Below are 22,448 nucleotides of genomic sequence, written 5' to 3'. Positions count from 1 at the left end.
ATTATAAACAATTTTATTCCCCGACACAAGTTAATAGCAAAATTAACGCAACAACCACCGCAGGTCTTTCTAGAATTCCCTTGTAATTGAACAGAATTATACGTTACAGTTATTCTGTTTCGCTCTATATTTTTTTTAGTTAAATTTAAACAAATCAGGCTGTTCCCGAAACTCTCGAAGAATGTACAATTGAGCGTCCTTGAGAGATCAAACACCAATGTTCTCCTACCCCTTTGGACGTATCAGTGTTCACGATGTAAAGTGAAGGATACGTTTTCACATTCTTGGTAAGTTTATCGGCAGGGAAGACTCCTCTGAACAAATATTTGGTATACGGGTCGTTCTTGAGTATTTTTACAAGTTGTTCCAAGTCCATTATGAACTTTGGTCATATAAAACTGCTCTGTTCTTGTCGATCTCGACCAAAGATTGATATTCGGAATAGTAAATCACGCTAACTGTAGACGGCAACGATTCTCCGAATATTAATTCGAGACGAACGCTCCCGTTCTTTACCAGGTTAAAACAGTCAGTTGAAATTCCGTTGAGATCGGGAGTTAAGTCGAATACGAATAGTGCGTTTCCATTGGCGAATTCATCACGGTCGATAAAATTTCCTTCGTCAATATTCCATTGACCAGTTTGAAGAAAGAGATTAGCGTATGATCGCATAAACAACTTATCTTTGAAATTTGGATTTAATGGTTTTGCCGCGACACTACTACCATCAAGGTATAGGGCGATTTGGGTTAACGAAAAATTTTCAAAGTTAAAAGGTGACATTTTGTAGTCTCCCAAATACGCATTCTGGTCTACAAATCCGATCACCACCTTACTCGGTATTTGACCATTATATAAGTTGTCTTTGACGCATATTTTGTTCACTTGGGAAACTGAAAATGAATTACATTCCGTACGGGTAGTGATGTGAATTTACCGGTAAAAATAAATACGGTAAATTTATCGGTAAAATTACCGGTAAATTTACCATTAACTTTTTCATTTAATCAAAATAATGATTTGATGTCACAATAATTATTAAAATAGTATTATAATTTTACGATAGCCGTAGGTTACATTAAACTTAGAAAAACCTCCTAGATAGCCCCTTAGAAATACATTTAAATGGATGGAACGTAAAATCACAGTGCCGGGAATTCGGAGTCTTTAACAGGAAAATGATTTGGTTTTCTGGTGCAATGTAAAATGTAATTGTTTCTTCTTTTATTTGAAGTTTAACAAAATATTTTTGGGTGTTTTTTGCTTTATGAATGTAATTGATAAATTTACCGGTATAACCACTCGGAAAATTTACCGTAATTTTACCATTACCGGCTCACATCTCTACGTACGGGTGATAGGATATTTCATTGTTGCCTGTTCCAAACATAATCTCTGGCGTCAATCTAACTTTTCTGACGAAAATTGATGCGTGGGTGAAAATGACTTTGCATTTTTCACCGTCTGTGTGAACAAAACTCGTTTCAGCTTTTGATAAACTTGAAATTTACGTCTATCAGTTTAGGAATAAACCGAGTTTGTTGACAAATATTGGCTCGTACAACTCCTATCATGTCAATAACACCAGAGATCCTGGCAGTTATAGAGATGCGAAACTCCGCCGAAAACCTGACAAAAAATGCAAGCATCAGCGCCGCCCTTCGGCCGGAAGGAAGCGCCCGTTTCAAGCCGAGAGATGCAAAAATTGTAAACAACGGTAACAATCCTAGGATCTCTGCGATTACTCCCCACGTACAGGCGTCGCTGCGATCGGCAAAAATTTGAAAAAAACTGGTTTGCTTAGGGTATAGGGAGTTTCGCATCTCTATAACTGCCAGGATCTCTGATAACACCTTCTTGAGCAAATTTTGCACGTTTCTTAAATCCGTCGTTACTGAAAAACTCGTCAAATTTTCCAGCTTTGTCTTTATAGAATAAAGACGCGGTTAAGAAACTTTCCTTGGCTGGACCGCCGAATGTCAAGAGCGTTTGAATCGTACTCTTGTAAGGATATTGTTGAGGGCATGACGTAGCTGATCTGTCACCCAATGATACGTGAACTTCGCCAAAGAGACCAACTTGGTCCGCAGGTGTTGTTGTTTTAGATACAGCGTCATTAATATCGATTTTGGGTATAAAGTTCCATCTGCTTTCACAATTTTCACTTGAACTTGAAGTAGGGTGTTTTTCAGATCAATGTACGTCTCTGAGTTTCCGGCGATATTAAAGATAATTGCTTGGTTTTCATTTACGTTCGATGTTGGATTGTATTCAACCCATTGACTTCCTATTATGCCAGTTTGAGTATAAGGTACGTGAAATAAATCAAGCTCCGAGCTAATGCTGTTCCGCGAACTGGGGTGGGCTAGCGACATTGTTCAATGATATTACTACGAGAATATATCAGATTCTAGCAGATAATGTCTTTTCTGCTTCCTGGCTCGAACTGAACTGATGATGGAAGACGTGTTTCGTTTCCTTTTACAACCATTTCCAGTCAGCTTATTCACTGCTTCGGCGGCTCTTCTCAATTTTTCTTCCCCGCTTCTTTCCCCCGAGATTTTAACGCGTCTTTAATGGACACACCACTCGAGACGTCGGATGCAATTCTAGCTCCGGTATTTAAAAAATTTCGACCAAGAAATGTAGCTCCCTTTTTGAGTAAAGGCATGGCAGACCGAAATGCCGAGGCCAATATATTTCCAAAGCATATCCTCTTTACACGGCTACTCCACGGTATACCGGAATTGATCCGTGTCCAATTTGATTTAAGTAATAGTCATTATAGTCGTTTACCGAAACGTGATTTAAATTTCGTGGAGACATGTCTATCCTTTGACTCGCTAGCCACAAATGAGCGGAAGAAAGATTTTACACCTGTTTTTATGTTCTTCTGGGTCTAAAATGAAGAGTGACGTGAACTTTTCCTCGTTCGAAATGTACAGGCTGACCCATTTCACTCATAATATTAAAGGGCAACGCAAGTGACCATGCAGGGTGGTAAATTATCTTATAGATAAAAAGAACGACTGCGCATGCGCTATCTGCCATAGCCTTTCCCTCTGTAAAAAAAGCAGAACCATATTTGCCGAATTTATTTTGTATAAATGCGCCTCTCGCGGTTTTTACGCCAAAGCCATGCATTCTTTAGTTGCGAACTTCTACAAAATAAATGTAATAAAAAAAGATAAATATTCTGTCGGGGTATAATGATAGGGAAATTGTTAAGGGAGACGGGATATAGGAGTGTGTGTGGTGTTGAATTTTCTTAATCCAATGTGAGGCTAGCGGCAGAGATTTACCGCGTCCAAGGCCTAATGTTTCAACTTCCATTATTAAAAATATTCAATTCACAAATAATTTTATTCCAAAACATTGTTAAAACGAAAATATCAAAGTCCAACTCTCGGAAACTAACCCAGTTCTTTTCTCTATAATAAATAAATTAAGCCAGGCCTAAATTCCTGGGTTCGTTGATTGCGAGCTAACTCAGCGAAGAAAATCGAAAAATTCGCGAATCAGAGCGAAATTGCGGCACGTGGCTACACCAAGGAGAATAAGGCTTTCGCGCTGTATAAAATTATCCTTGGAAAACGTACTTACGGCTTGTTGAAGAAAACATGGTCCCCCCCCCCTGCATGACCACTTTCGTTGCCCTTTAATTTCAATGGTTTGAAAATTGTTATTCGCTATAGGCATATAATGTGGTCGTGAAAACACCTTCTCAACAGTGTCTCCGTCTTTTCCTTGAATACTTATAATACGTAATAAGGGAACATCTGAATCTCCAACCGATGGACTTTGTATTATATCAGAGTATATGAACAGAGAATGTAACCCAGCGTCCATATCACAACTGAAAGGAGCCGTCGTTGACGTAACCACGGTAACATCTTTGTTTAGTATTCTCGTGAACCATAATATGAGGGCGATTTCACGGGGGAAATAAATTTGGTTAATTTCGTAAAGTTCAACAATTACACGACGGTTTGGTTTGTTGTAATATAACTTGACTCTAGAGCTAATATTTCGCCCGTCGTCATCAGTAGTCATGATTTCCAGTAAATCTTCAACTCCGTAATATCCAGGTGGTATTACTATATTAACGAAATCCATTACGTCACCCTAACCCCGTCTCGCTAAGGGGGGGGGGGGAAGGAGGCGGTCTTATTTTTTGCGTCCTCGCAGCAGCGTTAATCGCGTCGAAAAACGTAATTTTTAAGAACCAATGAGATTGCAGTATTATTTGATTTTATTAAAGTGGAGGAGCATACCAGGGGCCCCAACGGGTGGAATTGGAGAAACGGTAAAAATAATCTCGACATATTCATTCTCCCTGACTATAAATAAATACATTCTTGGTCGCACAGTGGGGCAAACTGAGCCCAAACCTGGTCAAAATTAATATCTCAAAAACCGTTTCCCGTACTAATTTAAAATTTTTGTGACACTTAACACGTGTTGGGGGACAATTAAAAATTATAACATCGATAACCTTGAACCATGTCTTCAAGGTCATTGAAAAATCATCTCGAGAATCGTTAGACTTAGAAACTTCGTTCCAATTAGAAAGTTGGTCCTCATCAAAGTTTTTGTCTGAATAACTTGGACCTGAATTCATTTGATCAATTGAAAGCCGAAAAACAAGCTGGTCATCAAGTAAACAATGCTAAACTGTTTACAATAAAAATTTAATAAATGCAAAAATTACATAAAAGAAATTCTCTTCTTGACTTAGCATAGTTTTAAGTTGAATCGACGAACTGTAAAGAAAATAAATTTTCGATTACTTGGCTTTCTTTTTTACAAATTGAATTATATCAAAGCCCATTTTGCATAAAATGTGGCCCACTTTTCTTATCGGATTTTTTTTTAAATATCCATTATGGTTCTCAACAAAATTTGAATAAATAGAATATTCGTTAACAGAGCATATGTTATGTCCGATTCATAATAACTTTCCTGTAGCCTGTTTAGCATTATTTACTTGATGACCAACTGATTTTAAGTGTTAAATTTTTCGGCTTTCAATTGATCAAATGAATTCGGGTCCAAGTTAATCAGACATAAAATATGATGAGGAACAACGTTCTATTTGGAACGAAGTTTCTAAATATAACAGTTCTCGAGATAATTTTTCAATGACCTTGAAGAAACGGTTCAAGGTCATCGATGTTATCATTTTTAATTGTTCCGCAACACATGTTAAGTGCCACAAAAATTTGAAATTAGTACAGCAAACGGTTTTGATGTTATCGCCATAGATCATTTTTAAATTGGACACCCTTTTTAATTTCATATATCTATTGAAAATCTGAACAAAAAATAGAAAATGGGCAAATATCAGCAAAATGTTTAATCGATAGTGATAAATAAGAAAAATTCGTGAACTTAAATCAAAAATTGTAACTTAATCTACCTAAATTCATAACTAAAAGTCACATTAGTTCTAAAAGGATTATATGAGTTAAAGACCTTTAACGTCGTTTTCCAGAATTCACACTATTTGAACTACGCGGCTTTGTATAATAGTTTCATAACTTTAAAATATCGATATCTACTTGGTATTGATATTTCCAAAACTAAAGACTGCAAAAAATAATTTATTTTCCTTTTAAATCAAGCCTGATTGTATACCAAAAACTATACAAAAACTCCTACTTAAAATTTCTAAAAATATCTACAGCTTCTAAGGAGCCTGGAGGATAATAAAATTTTGCAGTCAAAAATCCAACACCGGTAAATTGTGCGGTGGTTTATAAACAAATATTATAAATTAAAATAAAATTCATAGGCGTGATTTATTTTTTTGACTTTTGGCCAGGTTTGGGCTCAGTTTGCCCCACTGTGCGTCGTTGAAATTTTCTATGTCAGTGCGTTTTCTCAGTGTCTTAGGTGTTTTAATCTTTGATTCTTCTAAAGAATCCAGTAGAGACATAGTTTTCCAAATTCAAACTATACACTCTTCTTGAACGTTATTCCAAGTTCTTGGGTAACTGATTTCAGCAAGTCCAACTTCGTAAGCTCCCTCGAGCCGTAGAAATTCCGGTAAATACGATCTAAACTTGCTTATAGTATTGTTTTTGAAATCCTTATCCTTGGTAGCTACAGCGAAAGCGTATTTGATATACAACATAATAGGTATCGGAAACCGTTATTATGTCGTTTAATATCTTGCAGGTCTGCCAGGTCACGTTACCATTATTCGTCTATTCCATATACGATTGTCTTGTTTCTTCTGAATTTATGTTTTATCGGCTTGTGTAAAGTATACGTATCCTGACAATTTAGAAATTCCTGAACGTCATTTATGGAAACTTTAACACCCTTTGCTCTGGTAGCCCGATAAAGACCGTGTATTCCACCATAATTTCCGGGGTCCTTTACACCAAAGTATATTTCTTCAAGCCTATCCATTCATCGTTCGTGATACCAGTACGCGAACTCAAATAGTTCAAAAACGATAATAATAAATAATAGCAAAAACGCCGTTATAACTTTAGGTGATTTTAAATAAGAAACAGATAAAGCGGTTAGCAACCCAGTGGGAGTGGGGTCGATGCTTCCTTCCATGTTGAAGTTGAATACGTAAGTGAAAGAAAATGACACGCAATATAAGTTTATATTCTCTATTTCAATTTTATCCAATTCAATAACCCGTTTCCATCCATAGACTCGGGACTTTGCGGTAAATCAAAATAATATTCGCCTTCCGAGTCATTCGGTTTCTCAGTTTGGGGAACCCTTCCCGATTCATTTAGTTTATCAGTAGGGACAACATTACCAATGGAGATGGAAAAATGGTAATTTATTTTTAACAAGAGTTTTGGGTACATTTTCATTTTTAAGCAATTCGTAAAACTCATCTTTCCCAATAGTATTGTATTTTGATTTGGTTCTATGTCAGAGAGAAGGTTACGGTATGGTTAATGAGATTATCAGTCTGATATCTTATAGCTATATCACCCCCCACCCTCTTTGTTCATCCCTGTTAACCATAATTGTTATCTCTCATTAACCAGTCGGTAGCAGCAAGATTCTCTCACTCTCTGCTACCCCTTCCCCATCATTAACCATAATCTCCAGAATGTTTTCCGCAGAGCTGATATCTTCGTTAACCATAAACTCTCTCTGCTCCCCCTCCCCCCTCGTTACCCATAATATAATCTCCTTGGTTTTGCTTCCATTCGCCATAATTTCCATTAGCGCTTCCATTAACCGTAATTTTAATTATCTAGAATTTCTCCCCCCGCCCTCTTTGTTCACCCCGTTAACCATAATTGTTATCTCTCATTAACCATACCGTAATCGCTATTTTCTCTCTGCATCCCCCTCGCCGCACCCCCTCGTTAACCATAATTTTTCATTCTCCAGAACGTTTTTCCCAGCGCTGTTATCTTCGTTAACCGTACAGCAATCAGTAGATTCTCCCCCCCCCTCCCCAATAGCCATAATTTCCACTATCGCTCCAATTCGCTTGAAATTGGTTTTCCCCCATTCGCTAAAAATCGCAGCAGTTTGCCAGAATTAGTTATACCTCTCCGAAATAATTCATGTACCCAAAATTAAACCGCAAGTGTTTTTATTTTTAGGGGAACCTCTATGGGAGTTTAACATTACAATAAAGCTAATAGGTCCAGTTTGGGGTACTTTTGGTCCGAAATGGGGTACATAGGGCCGAAAATGGTGACTTTGGTCGTTTTTAGGGTACATTTGGTCCATTTTGTTCCATTTTTGGGTACATCAGAAATGCAGTTGGAAAAAACGAAGAGCCGTAATTTTTTCCACCAATCCCCAAACTCCATAAATTTATCGCTATAATTCCGAAACTCTATAATTTCTTTATCGCTTCCGAACCCCTTAATTTCTAATCTATAGGAAATAAAAACAAGTTATTTAAATTTAATTTATTTTTATTTTAGAACTTGGTTTACATGATTACGTAAAATTGGTTCTATGACTAATTCTACATTATATATAATCCGTTTAAATCGTAATTTATCAATATAATTGTAATTAATTCGATCTTCGAAAGGGATATATACAATTTCATTTAAAGGGCTGAAACGAACTACCTTCTGCAACTTGTATAAATAATTTAATTAAAAGTTCTAACTTAAGTATTTGTAGCGTCTAACAGCAGTACCGTCTATCACATGAGGGACAGTCACAATCTTCGTCTTCTTCTTCAGGTACAGGTGAGAAGCATTTGTCAACGACAGTAGTAGTTGCTTTTGGCGTAGGTGGAATGCCCCATTCTTGCGAGAGATACTTTTTTTCAGATGGTGAATTATCCCTCGACGGACAGCGTGGGAAGGCTATGGCATGATCAAGTTCTGGTACGTCTCTTGATTTCCAGTTTCCTAAGATTCCATGGCACTTGTAACATCGTACATCATCGCCACGTTGAATATAGTAGAATCCTGCCGACGCTAGTTTTTCTTTAGTGACGTGTGGGTTGTTCCAGTGACGAAACGTTTCAAGTCGATACGTTTCATTTTCCATAGCTGATCTAGACAAAATATGTTCTATAGTTTCAAATGATACATTCTCTAATTCATCTCACTAAGCCTACATGTTAAGCCTAAATTTCTACGCTAAAATTCTCAATATAAACGCTTTTTCAATAAGCTAATTGTTTAAAATAGATATAGTCTACTACAAAATACGTATTTACCATTAATTGGTAGATCTTATATTGATGTACCCGAAGAACTCATGAAGAAAAATGCCATCCTGAACGCGAAAACAAGGACAACAAATGCTTCTTATGATCGGTTCTAGCTCATTTGCATCCGATTCGTTGCAATTATCATCCATACCGCGTTCAAAAGTCCGTGACACTCGAGAACGAGCTAGATATTTCAGAAATTGATTTTCCGTTTGAACTAAACGATGATAAGTTAGAGAAGTTTGAAAGGAAAAATAATATTTCAATCAACGTATTTTGTCATGAAAATAAATGTTTCCGCGATATATAAGTTCCAATCGGGTTTCAAAGGGTCGTGAAATCGACCATTTATATCTCACACGAGGCGACAAAAAACACTTTGGTCTTATTCGAAGCTTAAATCGGTTATTGCGTAATTTCACGAAATTTGGACACGCAACATTTTCCTGTCGTTTTGGCTACATATCGTTTTTCCGGACCAAACGCGAAAGCAAATCGGGACAATCACGTCGAAGATTGTAGGAACTATGGTAGGTGAATGCCTGTTAAAGATACGATCCTGGAATTAAGAAGTACGGGTGGTGTCAAAAAGTAAGTGATTATTATTATTTTTTAATTTCTTCTCAATTTATAAATTTATCAATAAGATGAAATACGTCATATTTGCTGATTTCGAAACCATCTTACCGAAAGTTTCAACTTGTGTACCAGATCCCACACTATCGTCTTCAACTACGTTGTCCCTTCACATTTCCTGCGGTTTCTCTTAAGATATTGTGGGCCCATATGGGACACCATCGAAATCCGTAACGTACCGAGGAAAGGACGCAACCGAGAAGTTTCTAGAAAATCTTTTACATGAATATACAGAATTTGAGAACATGATTAAGGAAAGAAACCTATGAATTTTAGTCAAGCGGAAGAAACGCGGTTTTTGGTAGCCCAAAATTGTTACGTGTGCGGTGCTATTTTCACTGAAAAAAATTACAAAGTGCGTGACCACGACCATACCACAGGTGCATTCCACGCTGCTGCTCACAACTCGTGCAATTTCAAGCTTAAGCCTCCAAAATGTATTTCGATTTTCCCGCTCATCCTAATGGAATAAATTGGACTGATAAAAGATCAAGAAATCCGATGTATTCACACAAACTCCGAGACTTATAGATCATTTTCCTTGGGTAAACTGAGATTCGTGGACACTGAGATTTTGGCCACAATCACTAGAAGTCCTAAAGGGAGGGTTTATAAGCGAGCGAAAAGCCGAAGCTTTTTGTAGAAACTGAAACTATTTCGTCGGCGTCGGCTCTCGCGTAAGCGTTTACAAAGAAGCGAGAGCCGATTTCCGACTTGCTGTAGCAGACAGCTTAAGCCAAACTCCGACGCTGGCGGCATCAAACTCCGTTGGATATTCTCGCGTTTTTTTCTGGGGTCTCGGCTCTCGCTTGAAATTACGTGGTCGTATTTAACCAATAATAAGGCAACCCTATCTATGACCTTCGTGTATTTCTTGCCTTTTTTATTTTATTTAATTTATTTATCTTTTTTAGAATTAGCAATTTTAGTTTTTGAAGCAATAATAAAAAATTGCACTCAGCACGACAATATTTCGACTTTCTTTCGAGCCGCCATTTATACTAAACAAACCACGTGATCACCTCAAGTTGAGCAATGGGCTCAACACGGCAAGCGCTTTTGTAAACCCTAGCTTAGTGCGCGGAGGCAGATTCCGAAAGCTTTTACCGATAGCGTCGATCAGCTTTGGATTTTATCGCTCCTTTATAAACCCGCCTTTTTAGCAAGGCGGGGTTGGCAACTTCGTTTGCATGAACTCCGTATTTCAGTCTAAAGAAGTCCCGCTCTTGCTACGTAAGCAAGTATATTCATACCACTACACGGACTATGAAACAATGTTCAATGGGACGAAATTACCACCAAAGGAGGCATTTTTTATGCATTAACAGATGAGCATATCAGTGTCGATGACTACAATCACGCGTAGACCGTGTGCAATAAATTTGACATAAAAAATCTTGGTTTTACTCTCATTAGGTCAGTATCATATACTTTATGAACAACCTGATGTGTTACTTTTGGCGAATGTTTTCAAAACATTCTAGGAATGTGAATTAAGGCGTACAAGCTTGTTGCGCTGTTGCGTATACAGATCCACTATTTGCACGGGAGAGTGCTCTTTTCATGACTAAAGTGAAATTAGATTTACTTGTGGATCCCGACATGCACCTATTCATAGAGAAAGGAATCCGCGGGATACTGTCAATTCTCAGTCACAGATACGCACAAGCCAATAATAAGTACTTGCAAGATAAATACGACCCATCAAAACCTTCTAGCTATATTACATATTTGGGTAAAATAATAAAGAAAAGTTTTTATTTTATTTTTCAATTTATTAATTATTTACGATAGATTGCAACAATCTGTATGGGAGGTCATGCGTGGTCATTGGCCCATGAGTGAATTCTGGTGGGTTTATCTGTGTCCGGACTTCACAGACGAAATTATACTCAATCACGCCGATGACGATTCAACCGGATATATCCTCGAAGTAGATTTGGGGTATCCAGATAATCTCCAAGATGATCACAATTGTTACCCTTTAGCCCCGGAGAAACGTATAATTAAGGTATCCGAATTGTCTACGTTCCCAAGGATCTGCTCAAAGAGTTATATATCAAAGAGAAAGATTGTTTTCAAAACTTGTTCCTTCTTTAAACAAGAAGGAAAAGTACGTGATACACTATAGGAACCTAAAATATTACGTTTCGAAGGGGTTAAAAATAGCAGGGTTCACCGAATTATGCCCTTCAAATAGGGGGCCTGGTTCCAAGCCTTTCATGGAATTCAATACTGATAAACGAAAGCTAGCATTGAATGAATTTGAAAAGTTGTTCTATAAATTACCAAATAACTCAGTTTACGGTAAGTAACTTAAATCATAGTTTAACTAACATATATACTAATTTTCGGTTTCATAATAGGCAAAACTATGGAATTTTAAATTTTCACCTTATACAGACTCAGTAAAGGGCTTTTAAAAAGGCTAGCTCGCCAACGTTTGATCACTTCACTGTCTTCAAAAACGAGTTAGTTTGAATTCATTGCCGGAAAAAGACCATAACACTCAACAGGACTATCTACACCGGTTTCGTTATTAATGTATCGTTTGCATTACAATTTCATCGGATCCTAATAAGGCAACCGAGTTAAACTATTGTTCACGGACACGGATTCACTGACCTACCACATCCACACCGACGATCTTTATAAAGATTTTGGGAAAAGAAGCGAAATATATGACTTTTCGGGATACCCGAATGATCATCCGCTTTTGAACGAAACGAACAAGAAAGCCCTCGGAAACTTCAAGATCGAAGTAGATGGAATCCCCATCCAAGAATTCGTCGGCCTAAGACCGAAAATGTATTCGTTAATGTCAGCCAAAGGGGAGGAAAAAACAGCAAAAGGTATTTGCCGCCGAGTCATCAAGAAGAAGGTCCGCCATGAGCAGTATTGAGAGTGACTTCTGAAACATCAACTCACCGTCGAAACAATGAATCGAATAATCAGTAAAAAACATGAGTTATTCACTATTAGACAAACTAAACTTTGTCTCAATCCTTGTGACGACAAAAGGCACATCAGCGACGGTATCGAGACATACGAACACGGGCACCATCAAATCCCAAAAATGTATTAAGAGTTTGTAAAATAAAATTACATTTCCTTGTGTTTTAAATACACTTTTTATCTTTTTTCATTTTTACAATATTTATCATTACGTATATGGCATATATTGGATAGAGGAAACCATCCTGCATCTTCACGTTGGCAATTTATCCGCGCCGCGACGCGTTGGCAATTTATCGGCGTCGCGACCCACCGCCGCCGCCACTGCATGGTTAAGGAATAAAGATAAAAAGACTTAAGAAAAAAACTTTATGGAATATCTCTTTTAAATGAATTCAGTTATCATTATATCATTGACATTCTTATAATTTTTAAGTTAAAAGGAACCACATATGGACTGCATTGTAAAGGATTATAATTTGCTAAAATTTCCTTGTAATTGGTTAGAATTGAAAGTTACGGTTAAACTATTTCGTTCAACAAAATCATTAAATTTAAACTTGTCCGGGGTGAAACCAAAAATGTCCGGAAGAGGGCATAAAAATTAATCAGTTCAGTCTCGAAGAAGCGAACCTCGTTTCTTCAACCCCTCGATACTTTCTCTTAATATAATGGCACACATCCACCCCGATTCGCGAGCTTCCGTGAGTTCCGAATTGGACCTTTTCAACGTCCCACTCACGAACACTAGTATAGTGAGTCCCAGTGGCGTCGCCAGGGTGTTTTAGGCAGCGCTTGAGCCACCTGAAACATTACTGAAGCGCCCCCTAAAATTTCTTAATAGCGCCTCTTAAAATTCCAGGAAAGCTCCTAGTAAAATTTTGTAGAATATTATAGTACTTGTTAAAACTGTTAGTAGATTTTTAAAAGTGAATGATTATTGATCTCATGGTTTCGATTAGACAAATAAAACGGTTCCTATATTAATTAATTAATAAGAAAATGTTTTCTTTTATACCTTTAATTCGCAGTTATTTTTCTAAGCCGATAAAAATATTATCCTTTTTGGATATTGGGAACCCCAGTTAAGTTATCGGCTTAAGCGCCCCCAAATTAAAAATCCTGGTGGCGCCACTGGTGAGTCCCATTTCCAACAATTACGTAAATTCAACAATTACGTTCAATTCCGAAACTTCTGTTAGCATGTCAAAAACATGACTCCATCTACAAGTACGACTCATCAACCCGTTTGACGGCAGGATTATCCCGAAGGCGATTATGTATTCTGCGGACCACAAAACGATCGTCACGTCAGAGGACGAGGTAGCGCCCGTAAATATGTTTCATTCGAGTCTTTTCAGCGAAGTGCACGTGTCATCAATTATCCACACAAGGCCATGTTTCAAACTGTCATGACATTTGTAGGACCAGCAAAAACAAGTAATCTGACAGCCGCGTCGTTCTACAAAGATACTTCGACACACCTTCGGAAAACGAAGGATTACAGTAAAGAACGAATTTTGGCAGACAAGGAAATTCAAATTTATTTAAAGTCCTAATGGATTTTTTATTCACGCGTTTGACGGCATTAAATGGAAAGTGCATTACGAGCTGGCTTCCCTGTATATCAGGAAAGTAAAGGTTGTCATTTCCGACGCGAAATGCCTGGAACTTTCTACCAGGAAATATCCAATAACTCGGACCAAGAGTAACTCTTTCTCCATAAATAGTGGGACTAAAATTGGCGTTCGAGGTAATTTGTTCATGGTTCAATTACCCAAAAGAGTCCTTTTCTCTGGGAGATTACACGCAGTCGCCTTTCAATTTCCAACACTTTGATTTAAATCATATAGGTCATTTCCTAGACGGGACAATTATCCCTCATAAAGCTTTGACACCCAATTTACGAGAAAATCAGTACATGAGATCGTACACCAATCGTTTCACCCAGACTTCGCAATGTTTCCTAGACGAGGGCAACTTTTTTCTCGCCAGGATTTTCCGAATGGACTTGAATCTCAGTAGTTCTTTTTTTTTAATAATTATCAGCTACGCTAATGCCTAAGTCATCGAGCGACTTTTAAAACCTTTTATTCAGGTGGTCGGGTTACAACAAGCCCTGCAAGCCAACAGCTCCATACACTAACTATTATCGTTAACCTTTATAAGTTTTATGGAAGGGGAAACCGAAGAGCTCGGGGGAAAGCCCCTTAAACCAGTGGGGAGAGAACTTGCAAACTCAACGCGGAAGGACCTGTTCCAAGTTTTCACCCAGTGCCACAACCCGGCTCCTCTTGCTGCGAGGCGAAAGTGCTAAGCACTCCGCCACCCCTCCTTCTAACTCGCTATTCCAGTTGGTAAAGAACGGAAACTTACGATTAGAATTAAAATTTGCCAAGGACTTACCGAAGACTGTTAGCGTTCTATACTACGCCAAATTCCAAAATTTAATTGAAATAGATAAAAACCTAAACGTTATTTATACGATTATACCAATTGATAAAATGGACTCTGAACAGTTAACCAAAATAACGGAAAAAGACCCGCATACCAAGGGCTTGTTTCGAGGAGTTTTCGCCGCTGACAACCTACCCAAACACGTAAAAGCGTTTCCTTCGTTATACATTGTAAATGCGGGACTATCTAATACAAACGGCGAGCATTGGGCGGTTATAGTAATAGTTAGTGTAGGGAGCTGTTGGCTCGCGTGGCTTGCATGGCTTGCCACCACCCTCCTACGCATTGTAACCCGGCCACCTGAATTAAACGCTTTAAAAGGCGCTCGATGACTTAGGCTTAAGGTCAACGGGGGCGCATTCGCCGGATCGCGACGTTAGTCTCTCTCATTTTGGCCGTGAGAGAAAAACCCTGCGCGCGCAGGAGCGTACTACGTCACAAATTCCAAAGTCCTCTGAGGAGCTAGTAATTCGGGAGGGCTAAGGCGATATTTACGTTTGTCTCATTGTCTGTCTGCCGCAGGTTTTTTTTGAACCACTATGATAAAACAAACATAAATTTTTAACTGTATTATTTTTTTATTACAATTTATATTTACTTTTATATTACAATTTATATTTAATATTATATTACAATTTATATTTAACTGTTTTCATTAAAATTTATATTTCATTGTTTTCATTAAAACTTATATTTAATTGTTTTCATTAAAATTTATATTTAATTGTTTTCATTAAAATTTATATTTAATTGTTTTATTACAATTTATGTTTATTTTTATTCTTTTACTTATCATTCTATTTAATTTCATTAGATAAGTACATAAAATGTGTAAGACTTATTTAAAATTCATAAGAAATAAATTATTAATTAATTTGTACTTAATGGTTTAAAAACATACATATTTTTTGTTAAAAACTATTACAAATGATATCATAGCCAAAGCCACTTCTAAACAACCTTATTATTTTACAATTTTTAATTACTCGTATGTTACTCTTATCCGCCCTTCGTTGAGCGTCGCTCTCTTTATTGAAATGTCTTGAACACTCTCTAGCATTTTTAATATTGATGCCTTCTGGTTTACCACATTGTTCTAACTACTTATTTCTAGTATTTATATCTCTATGGAAGTTGTTATTTGTAGTATCTTGGTCACTAGTTTCTTGGTTGGAGTTGTTACAACCCAATACGCAACCGCAACACTTCATTATTGGCATAATTGAAATTTTAAATAGCGCAAACTATTCCATATTTATCCTGATATGAAAAATAATTATAAAAATCATTAACGGTAAGCCTAAAGATTCATATAGCTAAGAATTGTTTTAGACTTGTTAAAAAAAGTATTATCTGGGATTAATATACCTTTACAGTTCTCAAACAATTACATATTTTAAACTGAGGAATAATTAACAATAAATATTTATTTCTGTACTATATATTCTATTTATTATTTATTTAACGTACCTTTTATCTTCCAGAGTTCCAAAAGTTTATTTCATATCGTGCTGCGGCTTTGTTTGCATAGACGCAAAAATATTAGGCCTAACGGAGATTTTCGCGTTGCCGGCGGCCGTCGCGTGGATTCGGACGGGGTGATCTTGTTTCTTCTCTCTCGGAATTTGTGACGTCAAAAGCTCGAGGCGTGCCTCTTCTTCCCGCCCCAAAGGTTTTCCCCCCACAACCGGCGCCCAGCGCGTCCGCGTGAGCCAACCTTATAGTGCGGCTAGCATTTTTACGAACCTTGGCTTAAGGTGGTGCCTTGGGAATTAGCCTAGCTGATTATTATTATTATATACTTTTCACATGATAGGAAAACCGAATTTCTGGGCAATTTCGGATTTCCCCAGACATGTTTAAATTTAAAGATTTTGTTGAAAGAAATAGTCTAACCAATTACAAGGAAATTTTAGCAAAACATGCGGTGGATTCTGCGTTTATTTCGCCTCGTATAGATATAGAGGAATTAAAATGTATAATATTCTATCCAGATTTAAAAATTATAAGAATGCCAACGATAAAATGATAGCTGAATTCATGTACAAGAGATATTCAATAAAGTTTTTTCTTAAAGTCTACCTGCACCCAAAAATTAAAATTTAATATTTTATTAGATTATGTATAGTTGTCAACAGTGTCAAAATTTCATATTAAAATATTAATTATTTTATAAGTTATTCCAAGTAGAAAATGTGAATTTTAGCAGACAAACTTCCGCTTTCAATTGACCCGAAAACACGAAATCTTGAAAGTATGACGTAGAAGAAGACCAACAAAATATATTTTACTCAAACCGCATACTTAATTTTTTTTATTATTTGTGTTTTATTAACTTTTGTTATTACATTTCCCCACGCACTCTTGACCCTCTAAATTGACAGTTATTGTTAAGTATTCTTAAAGCCCTTACATCAAATATCTTAGAATGAAACTAATCCCAGTGTTAAATATAAATTAAATTTAATGATAAACCAAAAACTTAAATAACTTTTGAACCATACATACAAATTAATTATAGGTTATAAGTCTTATAGAACTCGATCAACCCCCACGATAAAATATAAAATTAAGATAATTAATTAAACCATTCTCTCAATATAAAGTATAAACTAAAGCCCTGCCTTCGGCAACGTCAATATTAATCCCTCGCTAATGAAAGTGTTTTTCACTCGATCACAAGACCATAGTGCAATACATTTCGAGCCGTCCCCACCCAGGTTTTCCCAAAAATTTTCCAAACTAGACCCCTCAGCTCACAACGATCCTAAAGAATCATTATCATATTCGCGGGCCTCTAGCCCACCATCAGGTAGCAAGATCCCAAGAAAAGCGCACATTTTCCAAGGTTGCCACCATACGGTCGCGAGGCCGCCTGGACATTTCCACTTGGAGACAAAAAAGAAGGTAACCTCGAGACTCCATGGCATCCCCCCCCCGCAACCCCGAGTGACCTTTCGTAAGTCAGACGACGTCATCAGTACCATCATAGGACATGAGTCTTATATACACCAATGACCCACGTAACCAATTACTTTTGGTTTTCAACTCAGCCCTAAAATCCCCGGAACAAAACCAAGAGACAGAGCCCCAAAGAGACAGAACTGGAGAGAAGTCTGCTTTTGCAAGAACTAGATAGAGCGAGCTCAACTTGTACCAGGAAGGAAGGAAGTCCGCCTTCATTACCCGGAGAACTCTGTTTCTCGGGCGAGAGAAAGACCATGTCGAGATAAATATAAAATAATATGCGATGAAATCGCGCTTAGATTAATTAACCCTCAATGCAACCCTCATGTTCGGAACAACCCTCACTGATTACCTCGATGACCCACAGCCAGGACATTCCAACCGGAAGAACATAAACCAGGCAGTAATAGTCTGAGAAGCGTAATGCCCTCAAAACCCTCGAATCACCTGTTGATCTCCCAATATCTAGCCGTACCGAGAGAAGAAAGCCAGATAACCGAGACCGATTCCCTAGCCTAGCCGGACATTTCAGACCGAAACCCGAAGTACCTACGCCCCCGTCAGCTTGTGAAGTAAACGAATATAGGAAGAAACCCGCAATCCGGCCGCCAAACCGTAGACGAGTAAATAAAGATAATTAGAGAAAAGTGTGAATAAAGAAACGCGTAAACAAGCCGCCCCCAAAGACGTCCAGTTCTGTGAAGTGCGTGTGTCGGTGTCGGGCATTTTACGTAAACCGAGGAACAAGAAAACCCGTAAACGGAGAGACGACAACGTAGCGGAGGACACCGAAACCAAGTGATGAGTAGAATTTCCATCATAACCCCCCCCCCCCCCCTTGTAGAGTACCCAGTGTCGAAATACGAAGTAGCCAGTGAAAGTAGAGAAAGAGTCTTGAAAAGAAAGCTTAATCCCTCGCTATTGTCCGAGAAAAGGATTTAAGACAGGCCCCCTCGAGGTTGAGAGTTCATTCTGCTTCTTGTATTTATACAGTTCAGATTACCTTTTCCGTTCGCGTTGTGCCCTCGTCGTTATTATTTTTTTTGAGTTAATTATTGTCATTGTTTAATTGTAGAATCTTTAATTTTTGTATTTATTATTGTAGTATTTATTATTATTTAGTGTAAGCGTATATTAATTTCTGTCCCCTCCGGCCCTTGAGCCCAAGATGTCTGAGCATAAGAGTGTTGGCACCGATCCCATGGAAAACCGTAAGAGATAGTTTCATTAATAAATTTAAGGTCAAAGAGTAACCCCCTCTCTCAGAATTAATTCACGCCACGAAAGGCCACGACTTGCATTTTGTCACCATCTTCCCCCGCCTTGGTGAATTAATATCTTTGAGCAAGGGCTAGGAATATTTCAAATAAGGTTGCACTGGATCATGATTACATATGGCAACGTTTGGCTACACCCTAGATATTAAAAAGCCAAATTTCCAGGACAAGTTATGTCGCGTTGTACAATGAAAAAATACTAAACATTAAGAAATAGAGGGCTCTGATAACCGTATCATGGTTTTAAATACCAGTGGATAAAACTATCTTTACCCCATCTGTATGAAAGAAACATTTCTACCGGGGAATAATTATTTCACGGTTGGCGCTGCTGTAGTCCAAATGAGTACATTAGCGACACGAATTAAATCTTATTTACATTCGAGCCCGTCAAATGAACTAGCATCTTGGACCTCAGTGATGTTATAAATTAAGTCATGCGCACTTTTAAATCCGTAATTAATTTCTATAGAAGGTGCTATAAGGAGATGCACCGAGAAAATAGGAGACAGTGTATATAGACTTTAAGTCTTTTTATCTTTATACCTTTACCATGCAGTGGCGGCGGCGGCGGGTCACCACGCGGATAAATTGCCAACGCGTCGCGGCGGGGATAATTACCAACGTGAAGATGCAGGATGGTTTCCTCTATCCAATATATGCCATATACGTAATGATAAATATTGTAAAAATGAAAAGAAAAAGAAAAAGTGTATTTAAAACACAAGGAAATGTAATTTTATTTTACAAACTCTTAATAAATTTTTGGGATTTGATGGTGCCCGTGTGCGTATGTGTCGATACCGTCGCTGATGTGCCTTTTGTCGTCACAAGGATTGAGACAAAGTTTGGTTTGTCTAATAGTGAATAACTCATGTTTTTTACTGATTATTCGATTCATTGTTTCGACGGTGAGTTGATGTTTCAGAAGTCACTCTCAATACTGCTCATGGCGGGCCTTCTTCTTGATGACTCGGCGGCAAATACCTTTTGCTGTTTTTTCCTCCCCTTTGGCTGACATTAACGAATACATTTTCGGTCTTAGGCCGACGAATTCTTGGATGGGGATTCCATCTACTTCGATCTTGAAGTTTCCGAGGGCTTTCTTGTTCGTTTCGTTCAAAAGCGGATGATCATTCGGGTATCCCGAAAAGTCATATATTTCGCTTCTTTTCCCAAAATCTTTATAATGATCGTCGGTGTGGATGTGGTAGGTCAGTGAATCCGTGTCCGTGAACAATAGTTTAACTCGGTTGCCTTATTAGGATCCGATGAAATTGTAATGCAAACGATACATTAATAACTTTGACAGGTCGAGAATAGCGAAACCGGTGTAGATAGGCCTGTTGAGTGTTATGGTCTTTTTCCGGCAATGAAATCCAACTAAATCGTTTTTGAAGACAGTGAAGTGATCAAACGTTGGCGAGCTAGACTTTTAAAAGCCCATTACGGAATCTGTACAAGGAGAAAATTTGTTCGGCTCCGTAGATTTTCCATAGTTTTGCCTATTATGAAACCGAACATTAGTATAAATGTTAGTTAAACTATGATTTAAGTTACTAACCGTAAGCTGAGTTTTTCTGTAATTTATAGAACAATTTTTCAAATTCATTCTATGTTAGCTTTCTTTTATCAGTATTGAATTTAAAAAATTCCCCATTTGTTCAAGTTTTTCTTTCAGGATATTACATAGTTTTGGTTCATACACGCACTGTAAAAACAATCTAAACAAACAAGATTTACGAAACGCCAAATTTACCCAATCTTAAAATGAAATGGCGAAAAAAAAAATAGTCGTCAATCCTAGGATAAGTAAGCTCAGAAAAAAATCAAGACAAGCATCAACGGCACCATTTGCACCATAGCACCAAGTGGCCGTAAATCGGTAAAATCTATCTACTCATACATAAAAATAGTTTTATGTTTTACATATTTTTTTCAATGGTGTGTCCTCCCCGAACAAAAATACTGGCTACTACACTGGTAGCACCATTCATAATATATCTTGTTTCAATCCATGAAATGGAGAAGGAACCCTTGACCCATTAAAAAAAAATCCCTTTTACAATTCTTTAGTTCTACAACTATTAAGTCAATATCTAGAAACCCGTTAACCCATGGTTGCATAAGTAGACGATTTTAAGGTCAAATGACCTTAAGGGGTTGGATGGTTAAGTAGATAACACTCTCGCCTCGCCGGAAGAGGAGCCGGGTTCGATCCCAGCTTGTGGCACTGGGTGATACATCGGAAATATCCCTTCTCGTTCGATCAACTTCTTATGATTTTAGTAGATTGAGTTTTTAATAAATTGAGTTCCCATTGATCAACATTTCTTTGAAAAGAAACTTCTAATTGACAGAAAACATTACGCAACTTCTCACTTCTGAGTGTTTATCAAATAATTTACTGAATTTAGTGGTTACACTTAAGCCATTACATAAATAGGTTAACAGATAAATATGCACACCATTTTAAAAAATATAATATTAGTCAGTTAGGCTCTTTCCATGAGCGCACCCAGAGCGACCTTTCGGTGTCGACGCATCTGAACGGTCATGAAAATTACGCGACGCGATATCGCCGCCTGTTTCCATTGTCGAATCGAACCCCCACTGATGAGTAAATCGCTCCATTTGTAGTGCTACTAACTGGCACTTTGAAGCATTTATCCTAATATCTTCTTTCTAGCCCAATGCGGTGGATTAAGTCAAACTCGACTTTCACCCAAACTAATTTGACTTACGCTTACGCCACAAATTTATACGTTCATATAAATGTAAATTTGACGGTGAAATTAGTGAAGCAGTTTGGATTTATAATTCAGATTGTACCTGATCATGTGAGAAAAAGATAAAGGATTGATATGTTCAGATAGAAATTAGAAGCACTAGATTTACCAGTTGTTTTTAATTCGGAAATTGGCTAAGAGGCACACCGAGTATAGAAGGAATAAGGAGAGAAACACCCAAAATGTCGTGAGAACGATGCGATGACCGTTTCCAAGAAACAAAAATGAGCGATATTTTCTCCCCGGAACACCTCTTTTGTCGTGCCAAGAAGGTCGACCACTTTTATCGCACTAACGCGTTTCCATGACCGTTCAGATGCGTCGACACCGAAAGTTCGCTCTGGGTGCGCTCATGGAAAGAGCCTCAATGTCAATTATTCTTGAATCTTTATTAAATATGTTATTTTAGTTTTTTAAATTAAACAAAAAACGCATTGCCAATAATAAAAGATACCTATTTGACTTAAAAGTTACCTATTTCCAAAACTGTATTTTTTCATTCAACCCTTCTAAGTGAGTTGTAAAAATGCATTCCTTAATTGATAATCTAATATTTTATAAACATATTCGCAACTGCGTTACTGCGGTAATTAAAGTTGTTTATATCAAGACCATTTTCCCTTAAATTATAAGAGCTTTTAAATGTTACTAACATTAAGATTTAAGATACAAATTTTATAAGGAGTTTAATTCGCT

At 37.5% G+C, this 22,448-nt stretch overlaps 1 protein-coding gene across 1 annotated transcript; it reads right to left on the bottom strand.

The window, feature by feature from the left end:
- Positions 1-375: 375 nt before the first annotated feature.
- Positions 376-2,375, bottom strand: LOC149951805 (uncharacterized protein F54H12.2-like). The gene is made up of 3 exons (XM_090169677.1): positions 2,203-2,375; positions 1,833-2,146; positions 376-893 (listed from the first exon to the last, which is right to left on the bottom strand). Exons 1-3 carry the CDS (start codon positions 2,373-2,375, stop codon positions 376-378), a joined length of 1,005 nt encoding a protein of 334 aa, XP_090025803.1.
- Positions 2,376-22,448: the final 20,073 nt, after the last annotated feature.

The sequence above is a fragment of the Leiobunum rupestre genome, chromosome 3 (genome assembly GCF_980474605.1).
Source record: "Leiobunum rupestre chromosome 3, qqLeiRupe1.1.hap1, whole genome shotgun sequence".
NCBI lineage: Eukaryota > Metazoa > Arthropoda > Arachnida > Opiliones > Sclerosomatidae > Leiobunum > Leiobunum rupestre.
This window is presented reverse-complemented; position numbering and strand designations above follow the sequence as displayed.

What these genes read in the sequence shown, in the direction of transcription:
- LOC149951805 (XM_090169677.1), bottom strand. Translation starts at nt 2,375, where the DNA reads ATGTCGCTAGCCCACCCCAGTTCGCGGAACAGCATTAGCTCGGAGCTT. An exon ending in ATCGCCGGAAACTCAGAGAC is followed by an intron (nt 2,147 to 2,202) that starts GTACATTGATCT and finishes TTGTGAAAGCAG; the next exon opens with ATGGAACTTTATACCCAAAA. An exon ending in TGTTATCAGAGATCCTGGCA is followed by an intron (nt 894 to 1,832) that starts GTTATAGAGATG and finishes ATTCATTTTCAG; the next exon opens with TTTCCCAAGTGAACAAAATA.